The sequence below is a fragment of the Ovis canadensis genome, chromosome 1 (genome assembly GCF_042477335.2).
Source record: "Ovis canadensis isolate MfBH-ARS-UI-01 breed Bighorn chromosome 1, ARS-UI_OviCan_v2, whole genome shotgun sequence".
Lineage (NCBI taxonomy): Eukaryota > Metazoa > Chordata > Mammalia > Artiodactyla > Bovidae > Ovis > Ovis canadensis.
The window spans coordinates 9,183,252-9,205,877 of NC_091245.1; the positions used below are offsets into that span (position 1 = coordinate 9,183,252).

A 22,626-nucleotide genomic window follows, 5' to 3' on the forward strand; every position below is an offset into this window, starting at 1 on the left:
AGGCTGTTGATAAGGACAGACACACCTTTCACTGTTCATGCTCCTGTACTTGAATTTTCCCCAAGTTCTTTTGTGCACAGTACTTCCTGTGGGGTCAACAGAGGCTCTAGATACCTTTGGAGTGAGACCATTCTCTAGAATGTGCTGAGGGATGAGGTGGGGCACAGGTAAATAGGTAAAACAACCAGGGAGCTGATATGTGAAAGATGAATAAGAAGACTCACCCTGCTGCCTCTGAACTTGAACTTGGCCCCAAGGATCAGCCTTGTGGGCTTCTCCACCCTACTAGTGTGGCAGTGAAGGAAAACTCACATTTATGGAGCCCTGTGCTGGGAGCTCTCACATTGCTACAGCTGAATTCTCATAACCCTGGGGACACTGTAGGTTTTCCTGGTGGCTCAGATGGTAAAGAATCTGCCTGCAATGCAGGAGACCCAGATTCAGTCCGTGGGTTGGGAAGATTCCCCAGGAGAAGGGAATGGCTACCCACTCCAGTATTCTAGCCTGGAGAATCCCATGGACAGAGGAGCCTGGCAGGCTACAGTCTATGAAGTAGCAAAGAGTCAGACACAACTGAGCAAATAACTCTTTCTTTCTTCTGAGGATACTGAGATGGAGAAGCTATGCCACTCATCCCCAAACCCCAAACTGGCAAATGCAGGAGCCAGGAGGCAAGCCCAGCCTGGACTGAAAAGTCTGGCCCTCTTGTCCTTCCTGGACCAGGCTTTCATACTGACCAGAGAAAGCTACGGCGAAGATCCCGCCCATGGCTGACTCGTGGTGGAACTTGAGCAGGGCCTGGTTGGAGGAGCTGTGCATTGTCTTCTTGGCAAAGCTCCGGCTGAAGGCTCCAAGCTGTGGGGCTGTCTTCTGCGGCCCATCCCTGCAAGAGGAAAGAAGACCCTGCATGTCATGCGTCACCATGCCTGCCTGTTCTAGCTGGTGCATCAGTGGCCTTCAGTGAGCAAAGAGACACACCCTGTTGCCTTCCTGGGCCCAAGGATTTCTTCCCTGGAATTTCACCTAGTCCCTTCCATCTGATCTCAGCCATTGTCTGGAAACTCAGTGAGAAATCCATTCAGGGCAGTCAGGTGACAGTCACCCATCTCTGGGAATTTTGAGAACAGAATGCTACTATCTCCTGCTGATTCCCAGAAACTCCAAACAAAGGAATTTTTAAAAGATATCTTTGTTCAGAGATTCAGCGGTTTGGAAAAAACTGTCGAGGAAACTGTACTAACCGACTAGTAATTCACATTCACGTTTTAAAATTAACACAAGAAACTCTAACTGTAAAACTCAGAGCTGAGCTGTCCAACTTGGTAACCACTAGGCTACACATGACTATTTACATTTAAATTATTCAGAATTTAATCAATTTAAGAAATCAGCTCCTCAGCCACTCTAGTCACAATCAAGTGCTCAAGGGCCACATGTAGAGAGGGGCTATCATATTGGACTGCCCAGATATGGAACATTTCCATCACTGCAGACAGTTCTGAGGTCAGCACCAGCTCAGCATGAGTTGCCAGCAGGACTTCATTAAATCCCTCTGCACAGCTCTTGCCTTAGGCTGGGTAGCTTATCCGGTAAACGGAGAATTTTGGTTTGGACTCTGGAAATACTGAGAAAAGTCTACTCGCTGATCCAGATTCCCACACCCACTGGTATTTTGACTGACCCCCAGCAGAACTCCAGGTGGGGAACCTCACTGCCTTGCTAATCCTTTCCCATCAAGGAGTCAAAAAGGCTAATGGAAGCTGAGTTCTTATGCCACTATGTTTGAGACCCAGGAGGCTGACAGCCATTTAAAACTATCCAGCCCTTGGTTTTCTGGACTAACAGATGGGTGACCCAGCTGAGAGCCCAGCTCGAGCCCCTTTCCCTGCCGACCCGGCAGCTGGCCCTACCAGACGGTGATGAAGTCTCCAGAGGGCTCTGCCTGCAGCAGGCTGAGGTTGAGGCGGATGCCGTGACCGATGGGGACGGTGATCAGCCAGATGCAGTCCTGGGAGCTGGAGTAGGGACTGGGGAAACCCGGAGAGTACACCGTGCCATTGAAGGAGGTGATGTTCCCGCCGCAGGGGACTGCCAGGGAGAGGACACAGACACAGGAGTGCTCAGATCACCTGCCCCGTGGGAATTCAGGTGGCTTCCCGCAGCACGAATCCTCCTGCTCCAGGAGGCTGGGTGGGATGGGGAGAGGAGGCGGGGCCAAGGATGGCCGGGCCTGGCTTTCCCTGCTGTTTCCAACACATCCCGAGAGGCCCCCGATCTTCAGCACAGGTGCCTCTGTGGGCCTGTCTCAGCCCCGAACCCTCTTTTCTCTTTCTCATGAAAGAGACCTGTCCAGGTGGAAGAACACACCAGAGCTGCTGCCTCTCCTTCTGTAGGAACGCTAGAGTCAGGGCTTCACTACACTTACTGGGAAGGGGTAGAAAATTATGATGCTGTCTCTTTATCTTATTATTCTGAGATTCTTGGATTGGTACTTTTGACCTCGACTTAAGAGTTGTGGATTCTTGGGACTTTCCTGGTGATCCAGTGGTTAAAAATCTGCCTTCCAATGCAAGGAACACGAGTTTGATCCCTGGCGGGGGAATTAAGATCCCACATGCCACGGGGCAGCTACGCCCGTGTGCCATATCTACTGAAGTCTGTGGACTAGAGCCTGTGCTCCACAACAAGAGAAGCCACCACAATTAGAAGTGTGAGCACCACGACTAGAGACTCGCCCCTGCTCACCGCAACTAGAGAAAGCCTGTGCACAGCAACAAAGACCCAGAACAGTCAAAATAAATAGCTATCAAAAAAGCAATTGTAGTGAGGTTAAGGCTGGATTCAAATCATGGCTCAACCATTAACTTGACTAGATAGCTTCAGGTTAGTAGGGCAGTCTCTCTATCTTCACCTGAAAAATAGGACTAAGACCCTCTCCTCACAGGATAGTGGTTGACCATCAGATGAACTCATGCAGATAAGATGCTCAGCCAGTGAGGGCATGAGATGCTCACAGAGAGGGCCTCTGCTACACAGACATGCGCCTCTCCCCATCTTCTGTCTCCCCAGAGCAACACCCACTCTTAGACTCAGTCTGATCCAGGCTTTAGGCTGGGCTTCCCTGGTGTTTCAGATGGTAAAGAATCCGCCTGCAATGTGGGAGACCTGGGCTTGATCCCTGGGTTGGGAAGATCCCCTGGAGGAGGGCATGGCAACCTACTCCAGTATTCTTGCCTGGAGAATCCCCATGGACAGAGGAGCCTGGCGGGCTGAAGTCCATGGGGTTGCAAAGAGTCGGACAGGACTGAGCAACTAAGCACACACACAAGCACATAAAGAGTCCTGGAATTCTCCATGGTATTTGGACTTGGTCACCGTGGAGGAAAACGAGAGATTCTGGGCAAAATCCCCCTGGTCCAGAACAATGAGTGTATTGGCTAGTATGGGTCATCAATCAGATTTGTGGATAGGGGCAGACTGACCTGAGAAGAAAGCGTTCCAACACCTCCAAGCAGAGGCCAGGGCTCTGGGCTCTGGCGAATGTGAGCACATCCTGAAAGTAGTGCGCACGGGCATGCCATCCCTCCTCCATGGACCAAACCACCACTCGCTGCCAGATGCAGCCAGGGAAGACAAAGGACAGCAAGGACACCACGGCATGTGATTCTGATCTGTGGCATCACAATCTCCCGGGACACGGTGGAGTGTACCGGTGTGGCCTCACAATCTCCCGGGACACGGTGGAGTGTACCGGTGTCTCCCGCCTAGGGTGGCGTGCTGTCAACATGGAGTGTCAAGGGAACATTTTGTGGGGAGCCCCTTATCTGATCCTGGGGAGGGGGAGGGAGTCTTGGCAGAATTCACTTTTAGACTCAGACCTGAGGGATGACAAGGGCTACACAGGTAAGGCAGAACAGGAGAGCAACGTTCTATGAGGAGGGACCAGCATGTGCTCAGAACCAGGGGCAAGAGGGGAAAAAATGGAAAGCATTTCAGCTGAGCTGGAGCGAAGTGTGAGAGTGGAGAACACGGGGAGGTCAGCGGGGTCCAGGTCCCGAGGCACCGCGTGCGCTAGCTCCAGGGGGCTGGACAGTTACCCCAAGGGAGGTGGGGACAGCTTGCTAGCTTCTTAGCAGGGCCGTGTCTGGAGTACAGTAAGTTCCATACATATGGATGAGTTCCATTCAGAGTGGGCATTTGTGAGTCCAATTTGTTCATAAGTCCAACAAAGTTAGCCTGAGTACTCAACTAACACAACCGGCTATATAGCACTGTTCTGTAATAGGCTTATAATACTTTTCACACGTAATACACTAACTAAAATGTTAAAAACAAACAAATGCAAAAAATAAAGAGAACATGTTTAATCTTACAGTCTAGTACCTTGAAAAGCAAAATAGTACAGTACAACAGCTGGCACACAGGGGCTGGTGTTGAGTGAACAGGCAAGAAGAATTACTGCTGGGAGGAGGGAAGGGAGGAGGTGGGAGATGGTGGAGCTGAAGAATCGTCAGCCACAGGAGGTGGAGGGCAAGCGCAGTGTCACTCTTGCCGGCTGCTGATGGCACAGGTTCTGGCTCATTGCTGGAATTAGATGCACTTTCGCATTTTTGAAAGTTCGCCGCTGTACATGAATAGCTTCAAAGGCTCACCACCCTCCCCACACTGTGAAAAGTGGACTGAGGAACACAAGACTGAAGGCTGGGAGCCCAGTGATAGGCCTCATCTAAGTGACCTGGATTAGGGTGGAGGCAATGCATACGGACAAGTGGATGTATTTGAAGGTACAATTAGGATGTAGAATTAGCAAGACTCAGTGACTAGACAGGATAAGTGAGAGGCAGGCTGCCCAAACTGAGTAATGAATAACCAGGGGACTAGAGGGGCCTTTCACTCTAGTGAGGATTTCAACGTAATGGCAGAAAGAGGATGGCTTCCATTTTAAATACATTAGGATTTCGGTGCTTCTGGATAAGTGAAGATATTTAGTAAGGAGTTGAATGTACAGGTGAAGAATCGGCAACGAGATAAAGGTTGCAGACACAGATAGCATTTGGAGATGTGAGGGAAAGAAGAGAAGAGAGGTGGGAAATAACTTCAAAGAACAAAAACACTCAAGGGACAAAGAAAAAGATGACCAAAAAGTTGGCACAGGCAGAAAGATAATTGGAAATGCAAGAGAAAATGATGTCCTCGTCTAAGCTAAGGGAAGCGCTGTCTTAGGAGGAAGAAAGGTTCATGGCTAAAGATGTCTGATGGGGAAACTGCTCTTCCCTCTCCTGTGACGCCATAAAAAGGAGCAAAAAGGAAACAAAAGTCCACAATGAAGCTTGTCATAGAGAGGGTGGCCAGCCAACAATTCCAGAACGGTAGACTGATTATGCATGGGGATGATTTTGAAAATTTGAAAATCTAACTGGGAATTTAATAGTTTTAGCGGTTATGATCTTATATTCTAACACCAGAATAGCTCAGTTGTGCAAGCAAGGTGTCTTTATCTATGGAGAGTTAATACTTTTCCAACTCATGGATTTTGAACCAGTTACTGTGCTGGGCACTTGACATGTGCCATCTTGGAATCCTCTCAGCTCTTATGAAGAGAAGCCCCATCATACTAAGGAAGAAACTGGAGCTCAGAGAGGTGAAGCAGTTCAGAGGTAAAGCCTAGGGTGACCTGATTCCAGAGCCGGGGCACTTTCTCCTGAATCATACTGTCCTCCTGCTAAACCTTGCCCTTTCCAGACAAATCTCAGCTTCTCCTCAAGGAAAAGGAAGGGAAAATGGGACGGAGGTGTGTAGACAGGGATAGGGACAGCATGAGCTCCTGGTCCTCCTCCACCCTGATTCTGGTTAATGAAGGCCCAGGAAAGTATCCCCTGTAGCTCTCTGATATCCTCAACTCAGATCTCTCTAGGTTCACGCAGGAGAAGGGGAATAAGTTGGGAGGTATGAAGAGAGGAAGAAAACTTTTCTAGAAAGATGCTTTCTTCTCTTCTCCCTTTAGGAAAGCACCATGATTGACTCTCTACCCCTCAGCGTACCAGTGTCTTCACTTCTGACTGGGATATCTAGCCCATGAGGTTGGCTGTTCCCAAGGGCTGAGAATGTATTCCTTTGGCTTTGACCTGTGTCTCCTCCAGGTCCTCCCTAGTGTTGGCCCAGAGCTCAGTCCCATCCATATGAAAACATGATGGACAACGTTTGCTAGGATCTCCTAGCATGGGTGATCCCACGGAGCAGGCACGTGCGTGAACCCTGTCCCGAGAAAGAATCACCAGGACTGACTGAGGAACATACCTTCACACCTGGGCAGGGGGTGGTCCCAGTTCCGGTTGGTGCCATGTTGACACGTGAGGACAGGGTGGCCCATCAGCTGATACCCTGGGAGGCATTCGAAGGTCACTGACTGTCCAACATTGTAGCCAGCTCCCCGAACAATGCCGTTGGCAAAGGGTTCTGGGTCTGGACATTCTTGGAGTTCATATGCTGGGAAAGAGTAAGAAAGAAGGTTTTTTTTTTTTTAATTCTCTCTGGGCATTTTCTCCCCATCCAGGTGTGCCAGGGAACTGGCAGGTAGCACTAGTGATAAAGAATCTGCCTGCCAGTGCAGGAGACAGACGAGATGTGAGTTCTTATCCCTGAGTTGGGAAGATGCCCTGGAACAGGAAATGGCAACCAACTCCAGTATTCTTGCCTGGAATATCCCATGGACAGAGGAGCCTGGAAGGATACCATCCACGGGGTTGCAAAGAGTCAGATACCACGGAGCACACAGGCACACAGGGAGTTAGCAGAGTGCTGGAGAACCGAGGCAGGGACTCAGACAGGCCTTTGTCATTTTCTAGTTGTTGGCTCTGGCCAACTGACTTCAGTTCTGTATGCCTTTGTTTACTTACTTAGCAAACAGTTATTGTGAGAATCTGATAGGATGATACATGCACACAGCTCTTCACACAGTCCTGGCACCTGTTAAGAATGCAATAAGCATGCTGTCTGTTATTGCTGCTTTCATGGGAAAGGGCGGCCCATGGAAGACAAGGTTAGATGGAACCATCATTCCTTGAGCACCTCGCTGGGGCTCAGCATTGACTTTGGCTCTTTTCTGTTGCTTATTTCATTCAGTCCCGATAACAACCAAGATCACAAACACAGGGAGCAGTAAGATGAGCACTTGAGTGGGGTCCTTCTGACTCTGAGCAGTTAGAACCTCTCAAGAAGGAAGAAACACGGGAGTAAGCCCAGCCTGTGGCAAGGAGAGGAACTTTTCTGAGGGAATCGTTGGGTTAAAAGGAATGTGTGGGGACTCCCTGGGTGGTCCAGTGGTTAAGAGTTTGCCTTCCAATGCAGGGCGTGTGGATTCAATCCCTGGTCAGGCAGTTGGGATCCTACATGCCTCGTGGCCAAAAACAAACAAAAAAATGTAGGACAGAAGCAACATTATGACACATTCAACAAGAGACTTTTAAAATGGTCCACATTAAAAAAAAAACAATAAAATAATAGGAATGTGTGATATTCGTACAAGGGAGTCCCTCCAAAGAACAAGAAAGTTGCTTCCCTGAGAATGAGTGTACCTGCCTTGAAAGGAGAAGCCTTAATGGGAGCAGCTGAGCCAACAGGGAGAAGTCACTGAGGGGTTTGCTGAGCACACATCAGAGAGCCAGAGCCCTCAATTATTAATAATCGGATCCACAGGACAGTAATTGGACCCACTCAGCAGGGAATCAGCAGAGGGAGCGTTCCTACAGTGGGAATTCTTGGGGGGAGTGGTTGAGACCAATGAATGCTAGATGCAAGTCGGTGCTTCATCACGTGCGATAACAATGTAAAGAACGATGATCATGAAGCAGCCCCTTCGCGTGATGTGTTTCAGTGCCACGCAGGGAGGTCCCTGTGGGCAGAACTGGGCAGGTTTCACTGGGAAGTCATGAAGGTAGGACTCCCCTGGGGGCCCAGTGGTTAAGAATCCATCTGCCAATGCAGGTGACTTGGGTTTGATCCCTGGCCCAGGAAGAACGCACATCCCGGGGAGACAACCAAGCCTGCGCACTGCAACCACCGAGCCTGCATGCCACAGCTACTGAACCCTCGTGCCCTCAAGCCCGCGCTCTGCAACAGGAGAAGCCATGGCAATGAGAAGCCCACACAGAGATGCAGAGCAGCCCCCGCTCGATGCAACTAGAGAAGGCCTACGCAGAGCAACAAAGACTCACTGCAACCAAAAATGAACAAATAAAAATTTTAAATAAGCAGAAGTTTTCTTTCTTTCTTTTTTTTTTAAAGAAATCATCAAGGTAGTTGGGTGCGTTGAAAAATCGAGCAGTTCTGGAGAGACTGGGTGGGCTGGGCGGCCAAAGGGGCATGGCTCTGTCAGCAGAATCGGGTTTGGGCGATTTAGCAAGTCTTAGCAGAAGTGAGGAGCCTGTAGGAAGGTGACTGAAGGATGAGTGGGGCCTTTAAGGAGAAGTCTCAGTGGGAAGAGAGGGACCCAACGATGTGGGCGGACCTGAAGACCGAGGGCTGGTGAGAGGTCACGAGCAGCCTGGAGGAGAGGGGCTGGGTCTCTCACAGGAATCGTTTCCAGGGGAAGGAGCTGGCTTTTCACAAAAAGACACTGAAGTGAGGGCTCCGGGACCGCTTTTACAGGGAGAGGAGTCTCAGAGTCTCTTCCACCAGAGGAAGCTTCAGAGGGAGAGGTTGGGCCTTGAGGGAAGACAGGACCCCTGAGGAGTGGAGTCATTAACTTCCCCAGAAAAGGGTTCTGCGGGGAGAGGAGCAGTGGAGGCTACAATGGGAGCAGATAGTTTCAAACAAAGACACATATTTAAAAAATCAGCCACAATGAGGCCTAACATTCTGGAAAAAGGGCATTTTGCTACATTCTTAGAAACACAATCTCCTGAGAAATTTTAACGGAAACATTAAGCCTATCAGGCTAGGAGACCTGGCAGGAGTAGCTTGTGCTGCTACTAAAAACACTTAAGAGATATTTACCTGAAGAAGGAGAAAGAAAACTCCAGGTTAGGAAGTCCAGAGTGTCTAACAGGAGGGATTTTGAGGAAAAGTAAGGAGTTGTATTTCTTCCAAAGAAAGTCTGGGGACCACAAAGAGCTGGGACTGCTGGATACAAATGGCCTGAGTGGAGATGTAGGTCTTTTCATAAAAGAAAAACCTAGGGCGAGTGGTCAGGTGAAACTCCACGGGGCCAAGAACATGGGTCTAGGGGGCAGGGAGAATTATTTGGGCCTGACACATGGCGGGGGCCTCAGTGGGAGCAGCTGGGCCACCGGAACTGGAGACCACCTCATCCGGAGGATGGGCCATCTTGGAGGAGAAGCCACAGGGCAAGTTTCAGAGGCCACGTCTGAGTGGGGGCAGCCACCCTGACACCAAAGGTGGCCCCACAAGCCCTGTCAGGACTGTGGCAGCGGGCAGGTGCTGAGGAAGCAGCTGGGCCTGTGACCCAAGGGGAACATCCAGAAATGTGCGTGAGTCGGGGGAGCTGGCCCACCACAGAGTGGGCATTGCTGGGGCTCTCATACACTTGGGGCAACTCAGGTCAAGCTGCTGGTCCTCTGAAGGTGAGCTCGGGACCCCTCCTTCCTCTTTCCACCCTTCGCCCCTGCCTCAGGTTCTTTAGAGAACCCGGCCTCTGAACACGTGGAGCCTCAGTGCGAGTGACGTTAATGCAGAGTGCTGGCCCGTGTCTGGAAGCCTCAGGTGAAGCTCCTCAGAGAAGAAGGCTTGGTGAGTCTGGGAGGGGCTGAGGTCAAGGCTCCTACCTACTACTTCTGCAAGGAAGCAGGGCATCCGAGGAGTCTGCAGGACTCAGAGGGGCAGCTCTGATAAGGACAAAGTGGGCTTAACACACGGGAACGCAGGGAGCCTGTGTGCTCTCACCACCTGAGCTCCTGGGCAGGGTTGCGCCCGTCACAGGGCTGAAGCCAGTGCACGGGGAGGCCCCAGAGCACGGTCCCCACCACAACGGTGGCGTCATCAGACCCTGCATTCATCCCAGAGGAGGAGCTCAGGGAGAGCCCTTGGGCCCAACTGTGTTCACCTCAAATTCATGTAGAAGTTCTAACCCCCTGCCCCTCCCCCACTCCTCAGACGTGATCATATTTGGAGACAGGATCTTCACCTACCTTTACCTAAATTAAAATGAGGTCTTTAGTTAGGTAGTCTTAGCCGTGCCTGACTCTTTGAGACCCCATGGACTACTCTGCCAGCCTCCTCTGTCCATGAATTCTCCAGGCAAGAATACTGGAGTGGGTAGCCATTCCCTACTCCAGGGCATCTTCCCAAACCCAGGGATCGAGCCCAGGCCTTCTGCTTTGCAGGCAGTCTTTACCGTCTCTACATTTCCTGTTTTCACAAGAACACCGGTGATATTGGATTAGGGCCCACCCTAATGACCTCAGACAGCCAGGCAGAACGCCACGTGAGGATGAAGCCAGAGATGGGGGTGATGGTTCCACAAGCCGAGAAATGCCGACGGTCAGCAAACCGCCAGAAGCCGGGGGAGAGTAGGGAACATACTCCTCCTCGCAGCCCTTGGAAGGAGCCAGCCCTGCCCACCCCCGATCTCAGGGCTTCCAGGCTCCAAGACTGTGTGAGAGTAACTCTGCTCCTCAAGCCCCAGTCTGCGGTATACTGAGAGAGCTGACCTCGGAGACCAGTACACGTGAAGCCTGAGAGGCACCCTGGCCTCGCATGTGGGCCTGAGTCTCTCCTGGGATAGACTGTGGCCTTGAGACGTATGGTGACCACTGGACAGGCCTCACTGCCCGCCGGAGTTGTGCACCCTTCTTAGGCACAGGCTTGCCCAGGTAAGGCTGACCGCTGCCACGAGCCCATCCACAGCCCGCCGGGGCGGCGGGGGGAGGGGCGCAGTTGCATTACCGCCAGTGAAGTGGCATTTACTGGGAAAGAGGCTGGGGCTTCTCCCTGCTCCTCCCTTGGCATGAAGAGCCCAGCTCCTTCTCCTGAGGCATCCCAGGAAGGAGATGTCGGGCTGCCCCAGGGCCCTGGGTACAGCTGCCCAGGTGGGCACAGCTACACAGGCACAGGAGAAGTCTGAGCTGGGGCGGATGGGGCTCGATTCAGGAGGAGTGGGCCAACCATAGGACTCCAGCTGAGGACGGGGGAGCCGCGGGGAGTGTGGTCCAGCCTCACACAGGGAAGCCCTCAGCGGGAGGAAAGGGACCTACTCCTGTCTCATTGCGACGGCTCAGCGGGCGCTCCAGGACTGTTACCAGAATTCTTACTGGAAACCTCCATCGCATCACAGGACGAGCTTTGCGGGGTGTAACTGACACACAGGGGAGGCCCTGGAGGAGGAAGTGAGGCTTTGGAGGCCCCGGGGCAGGGGGTAGGGGGTGGTTGGAGGGGGAACTGATGGGTCACTTGCTCTGAGGAAGCTGCTGACTGTTGGGTCTGGAGCCGAGATGGCGCTTTGGGCTGCTGCCCTGGGAAGCTCTTGTCCAGGGGGTTTGATAGCCTCTGTGGGGCCAGAGAGACATGTCACAGCGGTCAGGCCTGCCTTCCACTACTTGGCCTCTGCTGGGTCCCTTCCTCCCCTACGTGGAAGGCTGGGAAGACAGGTGATGGTGGGTTAAGAGGCAGGGATGGATGGACCCTTCCTGTCCTCACCCTGATACTCCAGCTTGAATCCCGGCCGGTTCTGGGAGTGGTCGCTGTGGAAATAGACGGTGGTCTCGTGTGACGTGGAGAGCAGGGCGCTGGGAAGCTCACTCCCGCTGAATCTGCCCATCATGCGGCTGGTCTCGTAGGGGCCATTCCGGATTTCTATGAAGTCGTGGTTGGGCTCAGTGGAGAAGTTCAGGAACTGGATGTGAGCTCCTGGGAGCAAGACAAAGGCAGACAGTGCCCAAGCAATAGAGTCCTGCATCCGACGTGCTGACTCCTGAGAGCGTGCTGACTCCTGAGAGCATCACCTGCCAGAGCCCACGTGTCCCCACCACCGACTGCCCACCCTGTTACGGGTCCAGAACACACATGGAAAATCGCTGGTCAGCCCAGTCTCTCATCTTCAGGCAGGACTGAACTTAAAAGTGTATTATTCACTCAAAATGAAAGGCATCAGTCATATCAGAGCTCCACCCCCACTCTATTTTATTTCATGGAAAATGAAGTTCAGAGTCAACACCTGACTTAATTTGGGATTCGCATGTCTAGTATCAGTATAAGGGCAGCTTTGATAAAATAATGTTTTAACTGAAAAATACTACCACTTAAACACAACTACACCTGATCAAAAGACATGACCTTCAATACTAGTATTCTCTAGAACACTTACAATAATTCAGAAATTAGAAGACTACATCATCCCATTGGTTCTATTAAGATGCCAAGTGAAGTTTATACTTTGGGGTCTTATTAATCAAGATCTAACAACGCAACAGGTTAAATGGATTTCATTAGGATCTTAACTTACATCTAAATATATTCTTTGAAGAATAAGTGGGGGACTATTGATATCAATTGATTGATAAGATTTCTCAAAATTAGATTACTATTAAAAACGATATTGAAGAAATATATTTCTGAGCATAGGAAAATGTGCGCAAGGTTAACTGTAAAAATCTGACTGCAAAGTAGTGTGTCGCATTCAATTCTAACAGTGAATGGAAGACTGTTCACTGACTCACTAACAATGTTTATCGAGCATTTGCCATGCCCCAGGGCTGTGCTAGGGGAGCGTTACACAGGGGGGAACAAGGTCTTTACAGGGCCCTTGTCTTCATGATGGTGAGGTCTAAGCTGTAAGTGATGATCTCTGCATGGTGGGGCTACAGATACATTTTTATAATTTGCTCATCTATACATTCGAATTTGCTTAGAATAAGCGCATAGGAGTGAATATTTTGCATCTGATTGTTTAAATAAAGACTTGACATATACTGTTGAAGAGACCCTTCATATCTCCTGCCCTCTCCCACTGCTCTTCTCCCTACAGAGGCAGTCGGTCTCTTGAATGCAGAAGATATCCTTCCAGTTCATGTGTTTAGATTCCTAAATGTATATCTGATTTGTTTTAAACATCTGCACTTATTATTATATTATATATATAGTTTTGCAAGCTTAAATTCAGCATGTGTTTTTCAAGGTCTTCCCTTGTCAATGCAAAGATACAGTTCATTGATTTTTAACTACATATTAATTAATTCCATTTAATGAATTACCCAACCACACTATTCATTCTTCTATTAACACGTAGATATTTGCCAGATTACAGATAACTTGACACGGAGCACCTCTGCACATATCCGCGGAAGCTACAGTCTACCTCCCATGCGTCATCCCCACAGAGGTTGCTGGTCCATTGAAGGGGCTCTTTAAGGACGGGCTTCCCTTGTGGCTCAGCTGGATGCCAAATTTCTGAATTGCACTGCCTGACTGCCGCCATCTAGTGGCAGACGTTTGTAAATGCGGTGGTTTTTAAACACGAGACCAGGGCGCATTAGGGACTGTTTGGAATCCAACAGTAACTCGAAAGCAAGGGATCTGGTCTTCTGCGACTGGTCCCTGCAGGAGGCTGACTGCCTGGAGGACTTAAAGATAGAGGTCTCTGGTGGCTGAACATCAGGCCTTACAGAGAAAGTGATGTGCCTCCCACTTAAACTTCTGTTTTCCTTTGGTTGTGGTCCTGCCTCCATCCATCATCTGAGGTTCTTCTGGTTCATGTCTGATGCAGAGTTAGAGGGTCTCCCAGCTCCTCTTCCCTCAATATCTCAAAATCTGGAGTTCCCGAGGCTGCCAAAGTCATCATCACTTTGCAGCCTGATCATACACCTCCGGTTTCCTTCAGAAGATGGTACTTAATATAACTCTAACTACTGAGGGAAGATTTAGAGACATCCAAGCAGGTTGCTTTCTCTTGAAAGCCTCTTCTCATTCAGAAGACCCACTTTAGGATGAATAATAAAGGACAAAAGAGGTGGTCTTGACTTCTGGGGTCACAGACTGGGGGATCACAGGCCTGTGCAGGAGTGATCCCCTTGGGACATTTCATTCCTAGGCACAGAGCAATGACTTGGATGACCTATGTGTACAGCCTATAATTTCCACGTCAACACAAATTCTTTGTCTCTTCAACAGAAATATTAGGGGTTAAATTATATTCCCAGTGCACAACACATGAACCTTCAGTAATTAAATTTTGTACCCAGATCAGTGTCCTCTACATCCACCAACCTCCATGTCTACACACACACACACACACACACACACACACACACACACACACGACATTTCCCAACCTCTAAGGCCAGCCAGAATGTGAGTATAAAGAATGCAAACTCAATTTCACATTGACCTTGGCTCAATTTAATTAGGATGAGAAATTGGATATTGGAGTTAAAAGCCCAGGTTGAAGTCCGATCTCAGTAAAATAGATTGTCTTTTTCTTTTTTCAACCATCCCCAAGCAATTTCTCATTCCACATTCCTGGATATTAGCTCACTGCTCTAATGATAAAAATAATAATGGTAATCCCTGAAGTTTTTTCCCTACTTTATGTTCCCAAAGCACGTTCATCTCTACCATTCCTAATTGATCCTCTGGACTGCACAGGAGCTCAACAGCTGAGGAAGCAGAGAGGCAGAGAGCTGAACTGACTCGGCCAAGGTTATGCTGAGTGATGGCGGCAGACAGTTGCTCTAAGCCCAGAGGCCTGGGCGTGAAGACTTACCAAAGCCCACGGGCAGCGCTATTTTCCAGGAGCAGTCCATGTTGCTGGGGTAGTTGCCTGGGAAGCCGGGGCTCAAGATCACCCCCTCCATGTCGTCCACTGTTCCCCCACACTGCGCTGTGACCGTGAGACCAGATTGGGGGTTAGCACAGCAACGAGGCAAGAACAAGTCCACGCGGCATTTGGACTTTCCTAAGTTAATTTCCCTTTGAGAACCCAAGGGAACCTTTAATTCATCTCCCTAAAAAACTGCACACAAGAGAAAATGGAGTATTACATCCAGGAAGGGAAGAAGTATACCCTATGTCTGCCCTGCTGTCCACAAACCCAAGTTATGGATGCTTGACCTTGAGCATGCCCTTCAAAGGTCAGTTTCCTTAGTGAGGTCATGCAGCAAAAATGGTGTGCCCCAAGAGAAGTGGGACGGTCTCCTACAGGATTCCCCAAATCTCCCTCTTTTCACTGTCCAATCAGCTCTTCTGGGACTGGAAAACAGGAGGAAGGAAGGGGACAGACAGCGACATGTTAAGTCCCTGCTCTGTGCCGGCATCAGCCCAGGCTCTTACTTCACAGGGCTGGGTGGTCAGCAGAGGGCCCCGCCATGAGCCCACCCTTAGAACGCTGACATGTGCCCTGAGCCAAAGTGACTGTGAGCCAACCACAAGGGGCTGGGGCATCTGAATCTCCAATCAAAATGACTTCAGAGTCAGAGTCGCCTGAAGTTGCAGGGCTGGGGCACAGCTGCAGCCTGGCCAGTTCATGTGGATTCTTTTTTTTTTGGCTTAGAGGGTAAAGCGTTTTCCTGTACTTTGGGAGACCAGGGTTCAATCCCTGCATCGGGAAGATCCCCTGGAGAAGGAAATGGCAACCTGCTCTGGAAAATTCCATGGATGGAGTAGCCTCATAGTCTACAGTCCATGGGGTCGCAGAGTCGGACACGACTGAGCAACTTCACTTTTCAATTTGTTAGGAAAGGTTGTGTGTGCAGAAAGGGGTTAGCCCATCACGGAAGGCCAGAAGAAGGAGCCGAGGGGAGGAGTATGTGCCGGGTCTATGTGAACCCCTTCTTGGGAGAGGGTGGCTGGAGCACACAGATCTGAAGGGAACAGTGCTGCATGCAAAGCAGGGGCTCCAGCACTGGTCCCCCCACCCCAGCCCCGGTCCCAGTGCCAGCGCTCCCACTTCCTGGGTGATTGGGGCCAGCTCTAAGTTCCCCCGCCCCAAACCTCGAGACCTGGTTCCCTGCCCCTCCCCAGCACTTGTGTCGCAGGGTGGTTATAAGGTTACAACAGACAGGACTTCACTTCACTTGGGACAGGGCCTGGCATGCACAGTAAACCCTCAGCCCAGGGCGGCTGTGGGGCTCTGAGTGGTTCCCTGGGCAAGGCCCTTCGTCATACAGGATGGGGAAAAGGGTGGACCAGTCCCATTGCTGACTGCTCTGCAGACGAACAGGCCCTGCACCCTGGAGAGAGCACAGAAGGGCAGGGCCATGTGCTCCAAGGACATGCCCTTGGCTCACCTTGCTTCCCACTCCAAGTTTAGCCTTGCACTTGCCAGTTGGCGGGCATCAGGGCATCCTGGTTTCTCATTCCTCGCTCTGCCACTTTCTTTTGAATCCTAAAAACCTTAGTTTTCCTCTTTGCAAAACTGAGGGTGATGACCCCTGCCCTGAAGAGCTACAGTAACGAGACATATAACTCAGGGTCTGGCACTTGGCAGACCCTTGATAAACAGACATTCCCCTTGCCCCGACCTGACTAGACGCTTCTGAGCATGGAGACTCTGTCTTTCCTTGTACCCAGTGATCTCTTCGTCAGTACTCAGCACAGAAACCAAACCAAACCAAGTCCTCCTTCCACGGGGCATGCTCAGCCTTTCTCCATCAGTGTTTTCCATCTGTCTGTCCCATGAAAAGTCACAGAGGGAAGCCCCCCAAATGCCCAGAGGTTCCATATGGGGTTTGGGGTTATATGGAATCAGAATGGTCATCACCAGGTTTTGGAATGGACAAGCCGCTGCAAATATTTCATTTGGTGGACAAATGTTTCCAAAAGTCGTGAAAAGCCTGGGAGTTAAAGCTTACAAAAACCCTCAGTCTAAAGATCCCACCTTCGAGCAGACCTGCAATACCAAACTTCCCTCGGATTTGAACTTGATCCCAGTGGGATGTCCCTGAACTCAAACCCCTGGTAGAAATGGATTTGAGTGAACTGGAGAAGTAGGTGTTCTCTTACCAATACAGAGAGGCGGAGGGTAGTTCCAGCGCCGCACGGTCCCGGGCATGCAGGAGATGTGGGCATGGCCCTAGAGGAATCAGGAAGAGGGTGGGCCAGCTGCCCACACAGGCACAGCTGCATGTACAGGCTGGAGGAGGGGCTTGTTCTTAGGCTTTGGGCTAAGGAGCAAGATACATGATCCACCGGGGGTTGGGGAGAGAGGTAGAGGGAGAGAGCTGGGGAAGGACACTTATTAACAGCCATTACTAAAGAAATCTCATTACTAAAGGTTCCTCATGAGACTCCTTTAATTACTAGATTCTTTCATCGCCTTCAAAGAGGAATTAAGTTTTCCTAGAGTCTAATCAAACCGAAACTGCAGGGACACATGTGAGGCTGGCTTGTGCCAAACGGCCAAAGTCAGCACTCTGTCTCATGCATGAACAGCTCCAGGAGGGGACAACAGTCCCTGAGGGATCTGGGGAGCTTCCCTCTGTTCTGTGGCGACTGCAGCTCTGATGGGAGAAGGCTGGCTGATCCCCGCTCAGGGCGGGGATCAGTCCTGAGGGGGCGTCAACGGAAGGTACCTGGAGGGCATATCCCGGCTCACACTGGAAGGAGACCACATCGTTCACCAGGTAGCGCTCACCAGTCTTCACCCCATTGCTGGGCACAGCAGGTTCTGGACAACTGCTCAGGCCCACCGCTAGACCAGACAGAGACAGACGACAGGAGAACGGACAAGTCCGTCAGGCTGATGCACTAGCAGGCTGCAGGCAGTGCTGGCAGCGAGGAGAAGCTGCCTCCAAGCTGTGTCCTCTCTGCTTTCTCTCCTCCCAACCTCTAGGCCCGTGTTTCCCAAGCCTTTCACCTCCCAGCACGTGGGAAAAATCAGAATGTGTATATGGCACAGAGGCCCAACAGATCAAAGCCTCCTGGAGCAGGTGGGTGTCATCTGGGAGCTCTGACTGTGCCTCCAGGCTCAAAATGATACAACCCTGCTGTCACCCCAGGAAGTTTCTTCGTCTCTTCCCATGCAACTCCGTGGGCTTTTAAAAAGTGGATGTGATGCTTAGAAATGAAAGCTGCTTGGGCCTGAATCCACAGATCTCAGCATCTGGGACAAAAGATTTCAAGGACAGTATTAAAACAATCCTCAGAGTGAACTGGAAGTGCTTCATCTCAGCTGTCATCTTGTCTCTTTTTTTCTCCACTCTTTCCCACCCTCCAAGTAAAAGGAAACTCAGTATTTACTGAGGTGATCACAAGATAGTAACCTGAGACCTACTTACTGGAACGGAAGTGGTGGACAGAAGGAGGAGGAGGGGCAGAGGGAAAAAGAGAGGAAGCAAGAGCAAAAAGTGTGGTAGGAGAAAGATGGGATGGAGAGAAAGGTCGAGACAGAGAGAGAAAGATGGAAGGACACGGAGAAAGTTCCATTCTAATTTCTTTAATTGAAAGTCCATTCTAATTTCTTTACATGGCAGTGGTGAATTTTATTTAAGCCAAGTTTACAACAAAGGAAGACTTTTTTAAAAAAAATCGTAAGAAATTTATTACTTTTGAAAGCAGACTGGTCATTTCCATTTCAATGAAATACACATCAAATATGAGTCATAGCAATAGACAGGACTTTTGTATCCTGCAAAACCCTTTGCCTCTACAATAGCAGTTAACTCTTCCTTTCTGTACTCTCTTTGTAAATGATCTACAAAATGGAAATGCAACTACAGGGTCCTGGCTCCCAGGAATTTCAGTCTCCAAATACTAACGGAGACCTCTGATATCCCCTAGCTTCTTCCACTGTGAGAGGACAGTGCACGATAAACACCAGCTACTGAGAAAACCACCAGTTGTCTTGAACAACAACAGCAGAAAAAGAAAAAAGAAAATTTCAAAGAGGTGAATTTTTCCTGGGAATGAGGCAGTAGAATAAAAAAGAGATTTAGGAAAGAAGTCTCTCTTTGGAACAAGAAAGAAAAGAGAACATTCAAGGGAACATTAAAGGATTCAATTTTAAATATTGGATAAAGAAACAAAACTGGAGAGAACAGAGGAGAGAGGGTGAAAGGCAAAATGTAAATTATTCAAGAGCCTAGGATACTGCAGCCCACCAGGTGACTGAGGTCTGAGAGGTCCATGGGAGGAAGGTCTCAGAGGTCCCTGTCCTGTCCTCCACCCTGCAGGGGCTTGGCTTCCAGCAGCCCTGCACTTTCTGACCAGCTGACCATTTCAGTTCCTTCAGGTGATGAGCATCCTAGGATCTAGCCAATCCCCTCTCCACTACCTGGATGAGACGCATTTGTTCTGACACCAGCTGGGTGATGCTGACACCAGCTGGGTGAAGCAGCAAGTGGGGCTTCCATCTGTCCATCCTGTTCAGAGGGTCCAGTCAAATACCCCTTCCCCCATTTCTTCCTTCTCATCCCATACCTGAGTCAGGCGCTCCTTCTGTAGAGTCTCACCTGGCCAGGGCCGGCGCCCCTCTTCTGTACTCTCTTAGCCTATCAGGTCACACTACAATGACTGTCTCCATGTCCCTCTCCCCCTAGACTCTGCGCTTTGTGCTTGTTCATGTTCGTTCTGTGGGCGCCTACCACAGCGCATGCCACCTGGCAGGGGTCCCGTGTTTCTTCAGGACAGTCACCTCCCCTCCAGCTCCGGGGAGAACTGCTGCCCCTCCTGGGGACACCCCTGAGAGACCTGCAGCTCTCATGCCCTTCTCTGTCCACATGCCTGCCTCTCTCCCACGGACTCAGAAAGGACTCCTCTCTCTTGATCTTATGCAATCCTAGCAAAACCAGCATTGCACCTGGCACACTGTAAATATTCAGTAAGTATTTGTTGAATGAATGGGTGATAGACCCTGCTGCCAACCCATTCCTGCACCCGTGCAGAGGGGAAGGGCAGCCAGTCTCAGGATGAAAGCAGCCACCCCAGCAACCTCTGTCTTTGTTGCCCCACAAGGCACATCTGCAATCCTTTTTCGTTTTTAAAAATTAAAAAAATTAATACAATTTTAAAGGTTACTTTTCACTTCCAATTATTATGAAATATTGGGTCTATTCCCCGCGTTGTACAATACACCCTTGAGCCTATCTTATGCCCAGTAGTTTGCACCTCTCTCTCTCCCTGTAACCCTTTTCTTCAAGGGTTTTTAGTTGTGATCACTTAGGGATGCTGGAAGCCAGGACGTAAGGTTTTGAGGATGGAGGGAGAAATCTGATGGGAGGGGAGTAAAGTCTGCAACGAGAAGAGGACATTCAAGGACAGCTGCATCACTGACCAGAGCTTAGAGAGGCCAGTTTTTAGACTGGAGCACCTTACACCTCCATTATTCTCTAAATAATATCCCAGGCCCCTTCCATTCCTGTGGGGACTCAGAGGGAGCACACAGGTTTCTGCATAACAGACCCTTGGGTAAGAGCCCTGGCTTCACTGCTTCCTGGCTGTTTCTGACCTTCTCTGAGCTTGAGCATCCTCATTTAGGTCTGTGTGAGGCTTCAGCAGGGTAGAGAATACACAGCCCCAGAACAACCCCCGGTTCCTCGTGGGGAACTCAGGCCCTGTCAGTTCCCACCCTGAACCCTGCACACTCTGAGACTCTGGATTCTCACTTTTGTACTCCAAGTGGAAGCCGGCTGCAGACACACTGATGTCTGAGTAGAAATGCAGGTAGAGCTGGTTGGAGGTGCTATTCAGTAGGGCAGGCACGGTTGTTCCTGGGCAAGGAAACAGGGACCAATCAGGCTTAGCCTCTCCCACCCCTGGGCACCACCCCTATTGCAACCTGTTGAGGTTCTCATCCCAAGGTCCCCATGTGTCCCCAGCTATCAAACCCACTGAATGACAAGTTAGCTCCCCTCAGAGTGCTGGGTTTCTAATACCTACAGGAGGAGAGACTCTGAACAACTTCTGGCAAAAGAGCAGTGAGCACGCCACACGCCAGCAGCAGGTGGCCTCCTTCGGGGGCCTATAAGGTGGTCCCTGCCAGGTGTCTTCAAAGCGATTCTGACATGAGTTAATTCTCTGGGCCATCCAGGCACTGTAGACGGTCTACCTGGGGCATGTGACTCATTCCTAGATCTTGGCAACAGGGAGTTCTGGGGCCTACGAGGCCCAGATAAACTGCCCTGGCCTTTGGGCAAAATCATACACTACACTTAGAAGCCCACTGCTGGAATGGAAAATGGTGAGGCCACTCTGTCGGCAGTCCTTCAAAAAAATTACACACAGAATCTCCATACGACCCCGGATTTCCACTCCTAGGTATACATATACCTAAGAGACTCGAAAACATGTTCCCGTGGAAACTTGTATGTGAATGTCCACAGCAACATTATTCATAATTAGCCAATGAGTGGAAACAACCAAATGTCCTTCAGCTGGTGAATGGATGAATGAAATGTGGTCTATCCACACAGTGAAGGGTTGACCCTTGAAAACATTACACTGAATGAAAGAAGCCAGACCCAGAAGGCCATATATGGTAGGACTCCACTTAGATGAAATGTCTGAAACAAGCAAATCCATAGAGACAGAAGGTATGTTAGTGGTTGCCAGGGGGTGGTGGTGAGCAGGCCGATGGGGAGTGTGTACAGATAGGTACCTGGTTTCTTTTGGGGCTGATGAAAATGTTCTGGAATTGGATAGTGGTGATGGTTGTAGAACCTTGTGAATATACTAAAACCCACTAAATTGTACGCTTAAAAATGGTAAATTTTATGGCATATGAATCCCATTTCAATAATGATAATAATAATTCTACTGCCGCCCTGCGAGTCCAGGTCCCTGGAAGCCCCCATCTCACCTGAGAAACTCCCCAGCATGGTTACAGTGTTGTCTGCACCGTCAAACACTTCCAGGGAGTCCCAGTTCTGCTCTGTGACAAAACTGATGACTTGAATCTGGGAAGGCGGGGGGGAGTGAACTGCTGGTTAGGCAATCCTCTCTTCCCCACTCTCTTCCCCCTCCTCCTTTCAGCTACTGAGCACCTCGTCTGGATCACACTGTGCTGGGAACTTTGATAAAAGGAAGACGCAGTCCCTGTTTCCAAGGAGTTCATTGAGGGAGAGAGAGGTGGGATGGTTATGTGACAGTGGGGTGCTCTGTCAGGCAGAGAAGCGGGAAAGGACAGTCCAGGGCATAGGGCTACTTCGGGGCGACTGGCCTTCTCCTCACCTCTCTAGCACTCCTTGAGTTTCCTCACTGTCCTGTCTCCAGACATCCTGCAGCTGCGAGCCAGTAACCCACCCCTGGGTGGACCTGTCCACCGGGAGTCCCTGTGGTTTCTCTCCGTCGGCCTTGGGGCCTGTCCCCCTCCTCCCAGGAGCAGCAGCTGTCCAGGGGGTCTTCCACCTGCTCCATCCGCACCCACCAGTCTGACCCCGATTCCGCTGCTGCCTCGGGCTGCGGGCGCAACACCCCCGATGTGTGTGAGCGGGTGCCTGTCGGTTTGCGCCTTCCCCTCACCTGCAATGCCTCCTCTCCCAACTCCCCCCAAAATCTTAAGAACAGTACCCTTCAAGTCACCTGAAAAACACCTCCTGTGACTCCTCCCAGGCTTCACACTCCACCTCCAGGCCCACCTCCTCCTCTCGGTGGCTTCCCCGACGGCCCAGCCAGCCCCCACACCTCATCTTTCCTGAGCTGGGAGCTGTTGTGTTTTTCTGATTATGGGCCTCCACTGCGTCC

At 50.4% G+C, this 22,626-nt stretch overlaps 1 protein-coding gene across 1 annotated transcript in view; it reads right to left on the minus strand.

The window, feature by feature from the left end:
- The window catches only part of CSMD2 (CUB and Sushi multiple domains 2), a 682,283-nt gene that overhangs the window by 96,758 nt on the left and 562,899 nt on the right, over positions 1-22,626 (minus strand). Inside the window, exons 36-44 of the mRNA XM_069545242.1 lie at positions 21,743-21,839; positions 20,550-20,654; positions 17,520-17,638; positions 16,951-17,020; positions 14,714-14,830; positions 11,653-11,862; positions 6,298-6,486; positions 1,911-2,088; positions 738-883 (exon numbers count right to left, since the gene is read on the minus strand). Of these exons, the coding sequence (XP_069401343.1) occupies positions 738-883; positions 1,911-2,088; positions 6,298-6,486; positions 11,653-11,862; positions 14,714-14,830; positions 16,951-17,020; positions 17,520-17,638; positions 20,550-20,654; positions 21,743-21,839 (1,231 nt within the window). The remainder of the gene's footprint in view (positions 1-737; positions 884-1,910; positions 2,089-6,297; positions 6,487-11,652; positions 11,863-14,713; positions 14,831-16,950; positions 17,021-17,519; positions 17,639-20,549; positions 20,655-21,742; positions 21,840-22,626) is intronic.